The 15,766-nt window shown below is 38.5% G+C and overlaps 1 protein-coding gene and 1 pseudogene across 3 annotated transcripts; both read left to right on the top strand.

Annotated features, from left to right (window-relative positions):
* On the top strand, window positions 1-4,128 carry LOC125213704 (pentatricopeptide repeat-containing protein At1g74750 pseudogene; annotated as a pseudogene). Its single transcript, XR_016137163.1, has 2 exons — window positions 1-224; window positions 1,386-4,128. The product of XR_016137163.1 is annotated as a pentatricopeptide repeat-containing protein At1g74750 pseudogene (transcript).
* A 466-nt stretch (window positions 4,129-4,594) lies between these two features.
* Window positions 4,595-15,753, top strand: LOC125213702 (uncharacterized). 2 transcript variants are annotated; one of them, XM_089067506.1, is made up of 15 exons: window positions 4,595-7,592; window positions 7,669-7,797; window positions 7,896-8,084; window positions 8,181-8,224; window positions 8,361-8,676; window positions 8,857-8,926; window positions 9,018-9,170; window positions 9,859-9,954; window positions 11,956-12,041; window positions 12,168-12,383; window positions 12,519-12,773; window positions 12,910-13,057; window positions 13,184-13,317; window positions 15,046-15,132; window positions 15,204-15,753. In XM_089067506.1, exons 1-15 carry the CDS (start codon window positions 4,932-4,934, stop codon window positions 15,288-15,290), a joined length of 4,671 nt encoding a protein of 1,556 aa, XP_088923632.1. In that variant the 5' UTR covers window positions 4,595-4,931; the 3' UTR covers window positions 15,291-15,753. The 2 variants fall into 2 exon arrangements, with proteins under 2 accessions (XP_088923632.1, XP_047970343.1); XM_048114386.2 differs by having other exon boundaries at window positions 8,842-8,926.
* Window positions 15,754-15,766: the final 13 nt, after the last annotated feature.

The following is a 15,766-nucleotide window of genomic DNA, read 5'->3' as shown; positions in this document are numbered from 1 at the left end:
AGGAAAAGGTGACAGTCACAGTGCGTCCCAAATTGCAAGGAAACTCAGTAGGTCACAAAGGCCATGAGAAAAAACACTGAGCAGCCGCCTTATTTAACCCTTCTTATGTTTTCATTAAATTTTTTTCTCTTGATTAAAATGTTTGATTCTTGATTTCTTCCCCTACTCTTTAGTGTTGGGTGGTGGGTTTGATTCTTCTGGGCTTTAGAGAACACTGCTATTGGGTAAGTTTTCCTTTTCTCATTCATTGACTTTTTTGCTTTGTTTGGAATGTTAAAGTTTGCATCTTTGAGTTTGTTTCTCGGTTTTAATGGTGGGTTTCTCATATTGTGAGGAGTTTCTTTGTTCTTTTGTTATTTAATGTAATGTGGGTTTATGTTGGTTTTGATTCTCCAATTCAGTGATTGTGTTTTTTTTTCAATGTTTTGGTTCTTCCGTGTATCAGTGCTGTGATTTTGGGTTGTGTTAGTTAAAAGTTCCGTTCTTGGTGGTTTTTAGTGCTGTAGAGTGAGCAATATACTCGTTGTTTGATTATATTCGGTAAAGGTTGTAACTTGTGTGGAATAATGATTTGTAGAAGCCATTTTCTGGTTACTGTAGCTAAATAGTCTTCAATTTGAGCTCTTTTGCATTGTTTATATTTGTGAAGTGCCGTTTTCCAAAGCATATACTTTAGCCTATTTGGTTGTTGTTTCTTGGGTGGAAAATTGGGAATGATTCAATTCACTTTGTATTAGCCTTTGGCATCAGTTAATTGAGAACTGGGAATTTCATAATATTTCATGTTAGCATGAAATATTGGCTATCTCAGTTGTCTAATTTGGTTAAGATAAAATGCAAGGGATTACTTGAATAAGTGTATTGGACTCAATCTAGAGTGGGTAGATTTTCATTAGCTGTGTGTATGTATCGGATTGGCCTAATGGTATGTTGCTTTTCACAACTTGCTCTCTCTACGGATGCTTGATTTATAAACTTTTTGATAGTATAAATAAATCTGATTATTTGGATGCATAATAGTACAGTGAACCATCTTTGATATTCCAGCATGGAAAAGTTGCCAGTCCTCTTCCTTTGGCCTCTTCTCTAAGAAGGCAGCACAAGATTTTCAACTTCTTAATTATTTTGTTTATGACTACATAGTTGTATTATATTGGTTGGTTAATGTGATTGCACTTCAGTTCCGTTCCAGATAAGGGCTGCTCTTCTCATTTTAATGGTTTTGGTTATCATTTTCTTTCAAGATGCATTGTAGTGATTTTGATGCAATCTTCTTGAATGAATAACTGTTTTCTGTATGGACTTCTCCGTGTTTTGTATCTTATTCGTTCAGACATATGAGTAAGTGATATGAAATTCACGGTGTATTTTGCCCTAATTCGCAGACAATGATCCGAGCAAAGCATCTTGGTAACTTGTCCCAGACTGCTAGAACCTTTTTCCTAGGACAAAGGTGTAGCTCGGCGGATGGAAGTTCATGCACTTGCTCGGATGATGAGACTTGTATTTCGAGAAGGTCTCTGAGAGGAAACGTGCAACACTTGCAAGCCTCATCCTCGTTGTTGGCAAAAACTTCAGTTGCAGTAGGTTCACTGACTCCAGCCGATTCAGTAAAAGAAGTGAATATTAGAAGAAAGGATGATGGCTCGCTGTCAAAAGGAGTAGCAGTGTCCCACAAAACTGAAAGAGCAAGCTCTGTTAGTTATGCAGAAGACACCGACGCAAATGACATGCTTTCTTCATCACCTCCTATAGCAGAACAGTTTGTTATGGCAGGTATGGCTGCCGTTGGTCTTCTATCTGATTTAGTAAATTATAGAATCCCGTTGACAGATGGGAGTGCAAGAGTCTCCCCACTCTCTAACTCTGTGCTTGAACGCACGAAACAAGTTTCTAGTATCAGACCTCCGAAAAATATCAATAGTTCTAGGAAAGACAAAGTATCCGTAAAGCCCAATGCTGTACCGGTGTATGGTTCGAACGTCCCTGAAGGGGCTAAAGGCAAAACTCATAAATCAGGAGTAGAGGGGGCAGCCAAGGAATCAAATAACGCATCAAGAAATTTTGTAGAAAGTCGCGGGCTCTCCTCTGATCCCCGTGATAGGAAAATGCCAATTCCTCAAAAATCAAGATCTTATTCAAGCCGTTACACGCCAAACACTCAACAGCCGGAGGGGAAATTTTGCGATAACAACTTGGACGGGTTTACTAGGGCAATGAGACAGGGTAAAGTTATGACTGGAGAAGCCCCAGGCGCTAGGAACTTTTCGGTTGTTGAAAGTGTATGTCGCATTTTGCATCAATCGAAATGGAGCCCTGCTTCAGAGGAAGCTCTTCAGAAGCTCAATTGTGCAGTGGATCCTTACCAGGCAAATCAAATACTTAAGCAGCTTAAGGATTATAGAGTGGCTCTTGGGTTTTTCTACTGGCTAAAACAGAGGCCTGGATTCAAGCACGACGGGCACACATATACAACTATGGTTGGTATCCTTGGCCGTGCCAGAGAGTTTGGTGCCATCAACAAATTGCTCAGCCAGATGATCAGTGATGGATGTAAGCCGAATATTGTTACATATAATCGTCTCATTCACAGTTATGGCAGAGCTAATTACTTGAACGAAGCCATGGGAGTTTTTAATGAGATGCAAAAGGTGGGCTGTGAACCTGATCGTGTTACTTACTGTACGCTCATTGACATCCATGCGAAATCAGGTTATCTCGATGTTGCAATTAATTTGTACCAGCGGATGCAAGAAGCTGGACTCTCTCCTGATACGTTTACTTACAGCGTGATCATTAATTGCCTCGGGAAGGCTGGCCATTTGACTGCCGCCCACAAACTGTTCTGTGAGATGGTTAGTCAGGGCTGTGTGCCTAACCTGGTGACCTACAATATCATGATTGCTTTACACGCGAAAGCTAGGAATTACCAGAGCTCGTTACAGCTTTATCGTGACATGCAGAGTGCTGGCTTCGAGCCCGACAAAGTGACTTACAGTATCATTATGGAGGTTCTTGGCCATTGTGGCCATCTTGATGAAGCCGAGGCTGTTTTTGCAGAGATGAAAAGAAAGAACTGGATCCCCGACGAGCCTGTCTATGGCCTTCTCGTCGACTTGTGGGGAAAATCTGGCAACGTTGAGAAGGCTTGGGAGTGGTACCGAGCTATGCTTTCTGCGGGACTATGCCCTAATGTTCCAACTTGCAATTCTCTTCTCAGTGCTTTCCTCAGGGTACACCGCCTCCGCGATGCATACGACTTGCTTCAGAGCATGGTGAGCCTGGGTCTGAATCCTTCTCTTCAGACCTACACTCTGCTCCTCAGTTGCTGTACAGACGCTCAAACGCCATACGACATGTCGTTTTGTTGTGACCTCATGACCGCATCTGGCCACCCGGCGCACACGTTCTTGCTCTCCATGCCTGCTCCAGGGCCGGATGGGCAGAACGTCCGCGACCATGTCAGCAACTTCCTCGACATGATGCACAGTGAAGACAGGGAGAGTAAACGCGGACTTGTGGATGCTGTGATCGATTTCTTCCACAAGACAGGGCTAAAGGAGGAAGCCGGCACCGTGTGGGAAGTTGCAGCGCAGAGGAATGTCTATCCAGACGCACTAAGGCAGAAGAGTTCGTGTTATTGGCTGATAAACCTCCACGTGATGTCTGATGGAACTGCTGTGACTGCACTATCGAGAACTCTAGCATGGTTTCGCAAGGAAATGCTCGCGTCTGGGGTCTGCCCCGGCCGGATTGACATTGTGACCGGCTGGGGGAGACGGAGCAGGGTCACTGGGGCCTCGATGGTGAGGCAGGCCGTGCAAGACCTGCTCAACGTGTTTAGGTTCCCGTTCTTTACAGAGAATGGGAACACTGGGTGCTTTGTCGGGTGCGGGGAGCCTCTCAACCGATGGCTGATGCAGTCCTGTGTGGAGAGAATGCATCTGTTGTAGTCCGGTGGCTTCCCTTCCCGGTTTTTTGATGTTCGGAGAGATACGAGGTTGTCCTCGGGTGTTAGCCGGTAGTGATATTTGCTATGTGTAGCTGAGTTTGGATGGTTTTATTTGGCCTAGTTAGTTACAGACCTGAATCTTGTGTTGATATTTGTATCTACGTTTATTTGTTGCTTTTTTTGGTTCGCTTTCTCTCTTTTTTTTTGATTGAATTGTCATAAGCTCTTAGTTCTGTCAAGATTGATCATCAATGGTTTTTCTGTCTCTTCTCATGGCTGTCTCCTATGGAATTACGTTGAATTTAGAATTTTATTCATAAAATCCGTAAGTAAACATAATTTAACTCTATTTACCTAACAATTAACTGGAAAAAACAAACAATAAATACTAAATAGAGATTTTCTCTAATCCCTAGAATAGAAAAATTCATCCAATATAAAAATTTATTGATGAAATCTTTTTTCACTTCCACAGATCGAAATATACCTAATTTATGGCCGAATTCTATTTAAAACTTACTTAAATTATTTTAGGAAGCACTGTTAGAAATAGATTTTGCTATATTTCTGTTATCATTACTAATATTTTATTCAAAAGTAAAATTAGAAAGGTATTAAATGTAAACATTTATTTATCCCAAAGTTTGGTGTTCATCTTCAAAACCAGGTGTGTGTGTTCTTATTTCACACACAACACACACTCTCCATCTCTATTCACACACACATCTATATGTATATATTGGTATGCTCGCTTCCCCTTAAATCATTCTGCATCTAGATTTATTGCGTGTGTGTGAGCAAGAGAGAGAGAGAGAGAGAGAGAGAGAGAGCTGTGTGTGTGTGCTGAGCTGTTGCTTTGATACAGTATTAATACCGATAGATACCAAAAAAGTATGTGTATATATGAATTGATTGAATTCAATAGGCGCATGAGTAGGTTTTAATGCATGCAATTTAGTAACCGCCGCAAAATTCTCCTATGGGGCACAAGAAGCGGAAACCCGCTCCTCGCTCCAAGCCGGCGGCGGAGGATGCCGCTGCTATTGTCGATTGTGGCGATTCAGTTCTCGACAATTCAGCGGAATCCATCAACGGAACACCTGCTAAACTAGAGTCATCGATTTCAGTAGGCAACGGCAATGTAGCTTCGTCTCCATTGTATGCTTCGGTGAAGCTCGAATACGAAAAGGCGCTGGTGGCGTTTCGCCGGGGGAACCACACAAAATCCCTAAGGCTGATGAAGGATTTGTGCTGTAAACACGAGAATTCGCCGCTCTCGGCCTTGATTCACCGCGTCCAGGGGACTTTGTGCGTGAAGGTGGCTTCGACTATCTCCGACCCCAGCGTGAAACAGCGGCACATGAAGAGTGCGATCGGGAGTGCGAGGAAGGCGGCGAGACTGTCCCCTAGTTCGATTGAGTTTGCGCATTTTTACGCGAATTTGTTGTGTGACGCGGCTAATGATGCCAAGGAGTACGAGGAGGTGATGCAGGAGTGTGAGAGGGCTTTGGCGATCGAAAACCCTGTCGATCCTGCTACTGAGAATTTGCAGGAGGAGAGTCAGCAGAAAATATCCACACCCGAGGCTCGGATTTCCAATGTCCAGAGTGAGCTCAGTGCATTGGTGCGGAGGGCGAATCTTGGATCTTTGTCGACTTGGATGCAACATCTGGGAGAGGAGAAGTTTCGGTTCATTCCCATCAGGAGTGCTCCTGAAGATCCGATGGAGTTGAGATTAGTTCAGGCAAAAAGGCCAAATGAAATTAAAAAGGTTGCTAAAACAGAGGAGGAGCGTAGGAAAGAAGTTGAGGTGAGGGTGGCTGCTGCGCGGCTTATGCAGCAGCAGTCAGAGTCTCCTCATTTGGGAAACGGTGGGGATAACAATACTAATAATAGCAAGGATTCGATTCTGGGATCAGGCCAGAGAGTAGGGGAGAGGAGGAAAAGTGGGAATATGAGGAAATCTGCATCTTCAGAGGAGAGGATGGATTTGGTCAAATCCTATTGGAACACTCTAAGTTCAGAGGGGAAGAAAGATTTACTGACAGTTAAGATTTCAGATCTAAGGGCTCATTTTAGCTCATTGAAGGATTGCACATTCAGTGAAGTACTTAATGAAGCTCTATCTTTTGGGGAAGCTAATAAAATATGGAAGTTTTGGGTCTGCTGTCGCTGCAATGAGAAATTTGCAGACACCAGTTCATTCATGCACCATGTCGTGCAGGAGCACTTGAGAAGTTCATTGCCCAAAATGCAGTCAATTCTACCTGAAAATGTGGACGATGAATGGGTTGAAATGCTTCTTAACTGTATTTGGAAACCAGTGGATTTGAATGTAGCTATTAGAATGCTTGAAAAACAGTTGAAATCTTATACACATGATTTACTTGAAGAATCAAGCTGTAATCACGATGCAGATGATTCAAAAGAATGTTATCTTGACACTTACTGCAATGAATATGAAGGGGACTCATCTCCTGGAAAGAAAACTTCTAGTGAGGATTGCAATGGCAGTAAGCAGGATATCAGGAAGTTTGAGGATGTTGAGTGGATGGACTGTAATGATCTTCCAAGTAGTAAGGAAAATTTATTCTTTGACTGGCCTTTGTCAGATGACCCAGAGCGCACAAAGCTTCTTGAAAGAATCCACTCTCTTTTTGAGGCACTTATTAAACACAAATGTCTGGCATCTAGTCATCTTAGTAAGATTATACACTTTGCTTTGGAGGAGCTGCAGAGTATAGCTTATGGTTCTCAACTTGACTTTAAAGTGAACCAAACACCATTGTGCATCTGTTTTCTGGGTGCTCCTGAGCTTAACAAAATCCAAAACTTTTTACAGGAAATTTATCAGACTTGTGGATTAAAGAGATACTCCGATAAAACCGCCGTACGAGATGATTCCAGTTGTACAGTGCAGGGTGATATAATGGAGAAGATAACACTCAGACAAGACGCTTCCCTTTTGGTAATTGATGAGCAATGTCTTCCCTGCAAGATCCCTTGTTTATCCTCTAGCAATGTAGGCAGTTATGTTTCGGGTACACCTGTTACATCCCATCTAAGCTATGATAATGGTGTCATACTCGATTCAGATGCTTTATTGTCCTGGATATTTACACGTGCCTCAGCCAGTGAACAGTTGGCATCCTGGAAATGTGCGACAGCGGAAAAAGCTCAGCAAGGTCTGGAAATACTCCAGTTGTTGGAGAAGGAGTCTTGCCATCTCCAGGACTTGTGCGAAAGAAAATGTGAGCAATTAAACTATGAGGAGGCATTGCAGGCTTTAGAAGACATGTGTTTGGAAGAGGGAAGGAAAAGAGAAAATGCAGTGGGTTTTGTCAGTCAAAGTTATGAATATGTCCTTAAGAAAAGGCGTGATGAACTCATTGAAGATGGCTGCGGAATTACACTTATCAGCAACAGATTTGAATTAGAGGCTATAGCTAATGTTCTTAAGGATGCAGAGTCCCTAAATATGAACCAATTTGGTATTGAGGAAGCTTACAATGGCATTACATCTCTCAGCGACCTGGGATCTGGTGAAGAATATGATTGGAGAATGAAGGACCATCTTCATCAGGTGGATTCTTGCGTAGAAGCTGCAATACAGAGACAGAAAGAACATGCCTCTACTGAGGTTTGGTCTGCTATCTTAGTTGATTTTATATTCAGTATTTTTTCTCAGATTTATCTTACATACATCAATGATTCAGATCAGCAAAATAGATGCAAGAATCATGAGAACAGTTTCAGGGATGCAGCAACTGGAAGTTAAGCTTGAGGCTGCATCTCACCATGATTTCAGATCAATCTTATTACCTCTGGTTATATCATTTGTGCGGGTCAGTACCCTTTGAAATACCTTATGTAAAAAGCCCTTCAACTATTTTCTTGCCACTTAAAAATGAATTTGATGCTTATTATTTCTGTAATTTTCCAGGCACATTTGGTCGATCTGGCTGAGAAAGATGCTACAAAAAAATCTGATGCTGCGAGGGATGCATTTTTAGCTGAACTTGCTCAGGATTCCAAAAAGGGTGGTACAATAATTGATTGCTCAAAACACGTGCATGAGAGGGCAAGGGATAAGAAAAAATGTAGGGACAACCCAAAAAACAATGATCAAAAGGTCTGCAAAACTTGTATTCATATTAATAGCCTTTTTCACATTACATCAGAGTAAGAAGGATGCTGACATATACTGTATTGATATTTATTTCTCCAGGCTACCAATAATGGTAACTTGCAGGGCCAGACAGATAAAGCGATGTATGTATCTCTTTTACTCATAAAATATACACATGCAAATGCAAGTATATCAGTTCTAGCACGCCTTTTTTTTTAAGTACTTTACTTTACGCGAGATTCATTGCTTAATATGCATCTAATGTATATTTGGTTTTAGTTTATTTCCAAGTGATCAAGAAGCGAAAGACCCAGGTTTTGAAATTACTTCTTCTGGACGTGTTGGTGCCTTAAAAGTACACAGTGAAGAGAACCAACAAAGAAGTGAGCTTGAAGCTGAAGAAAGAAAGCTTGAGGAAACTTTGGAATATCAAAGACATGTAGAAAATGAGGCCAAACAGAATCATCTTGCTGGGCAGCATAATAGAACTTTGAACATAACCAATGGGAAGACAGAATCATTTGAGATACTAGAGGCCTATCGAAAACCTAGTGATGATGAAAAATATGCCAATGAGCAGCAGAAAAATATGAAGGTTAACTTCTATTCTTAGATTTTCCTTATATGAAATCACGTTAGGATTCTATACTGTTGATAATTTGCTGGAAGTAGAATTGTCTTTAAGTTCTTTAGAAGTTCCATATTTAGAAATCAAAATTAAAAATTGGTTATGATATCTGTGACATTATTTTTTCTAAAGGGACTCGTGATTCAGGAGGGTGGTGTGGCGAATTATATGGAGGGTACGGTGAAGAATTATGCAAATGAGCCTTTGTTGAGAAATGGTAGCAACCTTTATTATGTTACAGAGTTATATATCCACACGCATTTTTCTGACTTAATTTCATGCATGCTATCACTTTATCCTTTTTCCAGGCTTACCAAATGAAGGTGTTCCACAGGATGGTGGCTTATATTTTGAACAACGCTCGGGGAGAAGAAGTAGACGGCACAGGGGTCCTACCAAATATGTGGATGGCAATGATCTTGGTCTACCTAGTCTTCGGAAAAGCTCCCCAGGGGAGGGAGGTATGTAGTTTGTTAAAAATTTTGTCTGCTGTTGATGGAGTTGAAATATTAATCAATCATTTTTTTGCAGTATGCTAGAGTTTCACATTTTTCTATTGTTTTTGCCCACATCCTAGTTATTTAATATTAGGCCTCTCAAAAAAAAGTTGACCTAGATCTTTGGATATATATATACATGTGTGTGTGTGTATTACATTGTTCTTCCATCTTCGTAATGTAGAAGTGATTAGAAGATGGATGCTTGAAAGACAAGTTGTAATTCTTTATTCATGCTTTAGTGCATGTTAATTGAAACATGCAAGTGCAGTATATAATGTCACACTTTATGGGTATACTAATACATTACAGGTCTACAGTCTACACTAAAGCTACAATTATTTCTTATTCTCTTTCTAATGTACTCCCTCTGTCCCAAGGTAGATGTCACACTTTCCTTTTTAGTTTGTCCCACCAAAGATGTCACATTTCCCTTTTTCGGAAAGAGTTCTCTCTCACTTTAATATATAAAAATCCAGAACACTCATGGTGTTAGTCTGAATTTTGTGAAAATCCAGAATGTTTTAAACTCTACTGATGATTTTGCAGTCAATGCAGCAACAGCCTTGCTATTATCATTATTTCTGTTTTAAGATATATATTTCTGCATTTGACGAGGTTGTTTATCTCTTACCATGGTTGAAATATTTAGATGATGGAGAGAATATGTTGAGACGACATCTCGTAGAAAAGGACGATGAAGAAAGGTTTCAAGCTGATATTAAGAAAGCTGTACGCCAAAGCCTTGGTATCTGTCCTATTTGCCTTTATCCTGTTTATCTTCTTTGTATGTTTCATTCTACTGTGCACAACAGTGTAATCTTAATTTATAATTTATATACACGTTGCCACAAATTTATTGCTCCTTTTCCTCTTTGATATGCTTGAAAATAAGTCCCCATTTGCTAAGATGGAAACACAAATTTTCTTGAATAGTTTTCCACACCAATAACATACTTACTATTTTTGTCGGTTATGGACAAATCTTCCCTGATCAGATTCTCTTCTCATAGAGTCCATAATTCGAATCTGAGTATGTAGAGTTGGGTACAAATACAATACTTTGTGCCATTTCCTATGTCAGGACTTTCTACTCTACAGACAGAAAATTGTCCTATTTTAGAGCATAGTTACGAATTGTTCTATTTTAGAGAATTTATAGTGGTCTTTTGCAATTTTTTGGGAGACAGAAATACCCTTTAACAAAGAGTTTATGATCTCTCGATATATTAATTATTTTCGTAAAATATTTTTGAAATATTTGCAAAATTGTTGGCTTCTTGTGGTCAAAATCCATTAATGATGTCCGCTGAAGAGAAAATGCAAACCTTCATGATTAAAGTATTAAACCAACTTTGAATATGTTAGAACATTCCTACATTTTTACATAAAATATTTAACTTACAATCAAAGGCTTATCATATTGAAAAAGTATTAGAGGAGACCTGGATTGGGTGATTATAATTTATTTATTTGGTTCCTGATGTTGCTCTAGATTTGAGTTGTATCTTTAGTTAAGGATGACGTCACTGTTTTGATGGTTACTGATCCCTTTGTAATGGTTTAACTCAGCATTATCATGATAAAACATTTTTGTTTCTCTGTTTTAATAAAAGAACCCAGTACAATATACTCCTTTTCGTCCCAAGTTAATCAATTCGTATTCCTTTTCAGGACGGCCCCAGGTAAATGAGTCATTTCCTCTTTTGGCAAAAATCAATTATTTTAATATCTCTTAACTTTGTTCTCTTTTCACTTATCTACTTTATTCAGTCTCCAGTTAACTCACTAAACACGGGAACGGGGGGAGGGGGGGTGTACTAAACTACATGATGATTTAGGCTATGCAAAACTACACTTTTATATGAACTATATATTCTGAGATAACATAATTATAGTAAAATTACTCTCCTGTGTAGACTGTAGTAGGAAGAGGTATCGGATTCAGTCTCCATCGCTCCCCTCTCCCGTCTCAAAATTGAACTGTAGCTCTCAAAATTTAAGAACACAAAATACTAAAATACTACACATTTTAACTTTAAACTCGTCAAGTTTCATTTGGATAATAGACAACAAATATACTTTAGGTAATTAACACTCAAGATTTTTCATATGAAAAATGTAAATGACAGATTTTAAAAAAGCAATAATGCTAAGATACTTAACAAAAATAAAAAAAATACTAACATATCATCGTTTTTTGTTTAAAATTTTAAAGGCAATGTATTGTCGTTACTTGAAACCTGGTTGATTCATGCAATGATATATTTCCCTTTTTGTCTGTTTTATTCGAAGTAAAACCCTTCCAAGCAGGGGCGGAGCCAGGAATTTGCAGGGACGGGGGCAAATTTATCTATAAAGAAAATTTAAGAATTTGAGGAGGGGCATTTAGTGAGAAATTAATAGAAATAAATTTTACAATTAGTAAAATATACATGGAGTAGAAAATATGAGGTGGGGCAAATGCCCCTCCAAAGCTTTTACTAGATACACCCCTGCTTCCAAGTATAAACCGAGAAACATATTATAGCTAGTTACAAATAACACTTAAAAGAGTATTTTGTTAGTATGTGTTAAAGAAAATTAGTCCAGTTGTTCATTCTTGTATTTCTATACTTCCTCTATGTCTATTATTGTCAGAACCTTTCTATGCTTCAATATTACATCTGAATATCTGATATTGAATTCCGCTAAACAATGAGATTTTAGAACCCATTGACTTGCGTTTAATATGATGCATTCTTGACAGATGGTGAAAATGGGAAAGAAACATGTGGAACAGGGCTAAAGAATGAAGTCGGTGAATATAATTGTTTCCTCAATGTAATAATTCAGGTTAGTGATGGAAGTGTGCTCTTATTTTGTTTCATTGATTAGTTCTACTTGCGCATTTATTTTAGTCTTCATTGTACTAGTACTAATTTTGTCGCGACTAAATTCTTATTCTATTTTGTCGATCAGTCATTATGGCACCTAAGACGGTTTCGCGATGAATTTTTGGGGAAACCATCATCTGAACATGTTCATGTTGGCAATCCTTGTGTTATATGTTCATTGTATGATATCTTTATCGCTCTGAGCCTGGCATCTACGGATAAAAAGAGAGAAGCTGTTGCACCTACCTCCTTGAGAGTTGCTCTCAGTAACTTGTATCCTGACAGTAATTTCTTCCAGGAGGTAACTCAATTCTACTGCTATTCTGGCTATTTCAGTTTTTGGTTTATTACACTGTATACCAAAGATTTACCTTAGCATTTATATGAGGTCATATGTTATTTCCAAATATGTGACCAAATTGTGTTGTCCCTACAGGGTCAGATGAATGATGCTTCAGAAGTGCTGGAGGTGATATTTAACTGTCTCCACAAAGCATTTACTCCTGCATGTGATTTATCTGATACAGAACCAGTAGATGGAAAGTGCAAAGGCCCCTGTATCGCGCATTTAATTTTTGGAATGGACATTTTAGAGAGAATGAATTGTTACAACTGTAGCTTGGAGTCCAGATACTTGAAATACACATCTTTCTTTCATAATATAAATGCCAGTGCTCTGAGAACAATGAAGGTATGTTTTTGTATCAAAGTCTCCATTTGGAAGTCCAGATAATGCTTAGTTAGTCTAGTAGCTGCTACATTTGGAAGTTTAGGAGATTCTTCTTTATGATATGGTTAATCCAAGCAATTCCTTTCTTTATTTTTAGGTTATGTACCCTAAGGACTCCTTTGATGAGCTTTTGAACCTGGTTGAAATGAATCACCAGTTACCTTGTGACCCTGAGGCTGGTGGGTGTGGGAAGTCTAACTATATCCATCACCTTCTCTCCAGGCCACCACATGTTTTCACAACAGGTGGATTTCTCATTATTAATGCCATTTTTTCTATTCTTCCTTTCTTTTAGTCTTAATTGAAATATTGTGTCACGTGCAGTATTTAGCTCTCCATATATATCCTAATACATTTTCTATGCCTTGTAGTCCTGGGATGGCAGAATACTTGTGAGAATGTTGAAGATATAAAGGCAACTTTAGTTGCTTTATCTACGGAGATTGATATCAGTGCCCTTTACCGAGGTCTTGATCCGCATAACAGACATCGCTTGGTTTCAGTGGTATGTCCTGCCAAATCTTCCTTTAATTTAAAGATTATTACCTTACTTTTCATCTGGTAACCTTGTGACATCTTGGTATTTTGCAAAATGTCAGTTGAACATATTCTCGAGGGATCAGATGCTAAAAGAATCGAGCATCAGAATAGATTTTAAGCTATTAGGCAAACCAAAATGGAATAGACACATGAATTATAAAATATTAGACATCTGGCTACAGTGTCGTAATTTTGTTTTATGGCTTCATCAATTTCTTATTTTGGTTTTTCCTGACAATAAGTTACTAAGTAATAACTTTATGGATTTCAACAGTTATTACAACCCAATCAGGAGAAGCTTATTCTTGGTTCATCATTGATTTTACATTTCACTTTGCCAATCCCATGGATGATGGTTTTTTTCTACTTTGGGTTCACTTTACATTAAAGGTTTCCAAAATGGGACCCTTTTTTTAATTCCGGAAATGGTAAAAATGCATTTGTCATGTGCGTTTTTATGGAATGAAAAACCCATGCCTTAAGTGTGTGTTTCATGAAACACGCATACTTTAGGCTAAAATCGAGCCACAAAAATATACTACCTTGGCTGTTCAAGTGGTTAAGGGGAAAGCCTTAACACATGTGCATTGGTTACGGCCTGGGTTCGAATCCTACCTGCACCATTTGTTTGTTACTTTTTATGTTTGTGGATTTATGTGTAAATTTTAGCTTTTGGAGTATTAATTGTGATTGCTCTGTGATGACTTTGCAGTCTGCGATGCTTAGTTTATTATCTGGGATATCAAGGGTTCGTCTATTCATTGATTTGATGTTCCATTTTGTTCATTGTTTGAGGATAATTGTGCAATTTTGTGTTGGAAATTTATGATATGTTATCGAATGATTTAGGCGCTATCATTACTCCCATGAATAATGAATTTTCATCTGAGGTTTTGCAATTTATTTCTCAAAGTTAGGTAAATCGATATATTTATTAAAAATAGAGTGTATTAGGTGGCTGATTTGTACTGTACCATTGGTCAATGGTGGTATGAACTATGAAGGTCAAGATGGGACTATTGGTGAAGAAGTCTTAAATTGCCTACTAAGAAGTATGGTAAAGGTTGAAGCACATTGTAGAGCATTAAAATTCCTCATGGAGACAACTGAAGAAAGTATTTTCTTTTACATGTATGGAAGGAAGCTGCCTTTGGGCAAATTTTTGTGGACATCAGTAGATCCTGTGACATTAGGATATAGGGATCAAATTGGCACGTATAATATAACACTGTTGATAATGATCTTTATTAATGCATAAGATATCTCTAATTTCCATGAGGAATGAAAAATGCAGGGTTTTTGTTGGAGCAATGATCATACCAGATTCTTTAGATCTGTATGATTTGATTTCCATTGAAGAAAAATTGAGTTTGTTCTATACTTCTATATGTTTTATACTTCAAAAAATATATAATCCCACTATGAGGTTAACTATATTAGTCCGTGTTTTTATATTTAAATTGTATTTGCATACAAGCATGCAAGCATATGTTGTTGTGCATGTGATCTCATATTTTATCCAAAGATCTTGCTCTGTCTAAAGTTCAGTCTTTCTTAAAGCCAGCATCCACTAGTGTCTCAATCTGTCTAAACCGAGCAAATAGTGACACACTAAACAATTTTATCTCTTACAAATCTGTCTTTCGGTGAGTACATGTACATCGTTGACCACTCCATCTTATGTCACTTTTAGGTTTGCTATTATGGACAGCACTATCACTGTTTTGCTTACAGTCGCGGTCATGAACACTGGATTATGTACGATGACAATACCGTGAAGGTACAATAATATCTTGAACTGTTACCATATGCCTTTCTTCAGGATGTATTTGATCCATCTTTCTTGACTAGGTTATTGGTTGCTGGAATGATGTTATTGCAATGTGTGAAAGAGGACATCTACAACCCCAGGTCCTCTTCTATGAAGCTGCAGACTAGCACAAAGAGGCCATTTTATGGATCTGGTGATGCATTCCAATGCCTACCGTGTGGGTTTTTCTAACCCGATGTGAAGCCTGAACTGTATTATAATGTGAAGGGGATCACTAGGACAAACTTGGAAGTCTCCAAAAAATGGTAACATACCAATATGGGAATAAGAACTAGGCTTTGGTTCAAGTTGCTGATGAGGACACCATCACCATTGATTATTTTTCGAATTTTGATATCTTTTCTTCTGGTTCGGGTCACAATCCGTTAGTTTACAAAATTATACAAAGAATTTTCTATACTTATTAGATTCACTAGCTGGTACAAGAAAACTGTGTATAGATGAGTTCCCTTACCCCTAGGAAACTAGTATTTGGTGAGTAGGAATTTTCTATGAGGACTAAGATCTTATGCAGAATTGGATGTTAAAGATATTACTATGCTTTAATGTGTTCCTTTTTTTACCCATTTACTTGTTAGTCATT

The sequence above is a fragment of the Salvia hispanica genome, chromosome 3 (genome assembly GCF_029641045.1).
Source record: "Salvia hispanica isolate PSC_SH4W2 chromosome 3, Shi_PSC_v1, whole genome shotgun sequence".
In the NCBI taxonomy this organism is placed as follows: domain Eukaryota; kingdom Viridiplantae; phylum Streptophyta; class Magnoliopsida; order Lamiales; family Lamiaceae; genus Salvia; species Salvia hispanica.
This window is presented reverse-complemented; position numbering and strand designations above follow the sequence as displayed.

Excerpts from the sequence above, each read along its gene's own strand:
- LOC125213702 (XM_048114386.2), top strand. The coding sequence starts at position 4,932 with ATGGGGCACAAGAAGCGGAAACCCGCTCCTCGCTCCAAGCCGGCGGCG. Across the intron at positions 8,085-8,180 it reads CAAAAAACAATGATCAAAAG|GCTACCAATAATGGTAACTT; the intron begins GTCTGCAAAACT and ends TTATTTCTCCAG. Across the intron at positions 13,318-15,045 it reads GACATCGCTTGGTTTCAGTG|GTTTGCTATTATGGACAGCA; the intron begins GTATGTCCTGCC and ends TGTCACTTTTAG.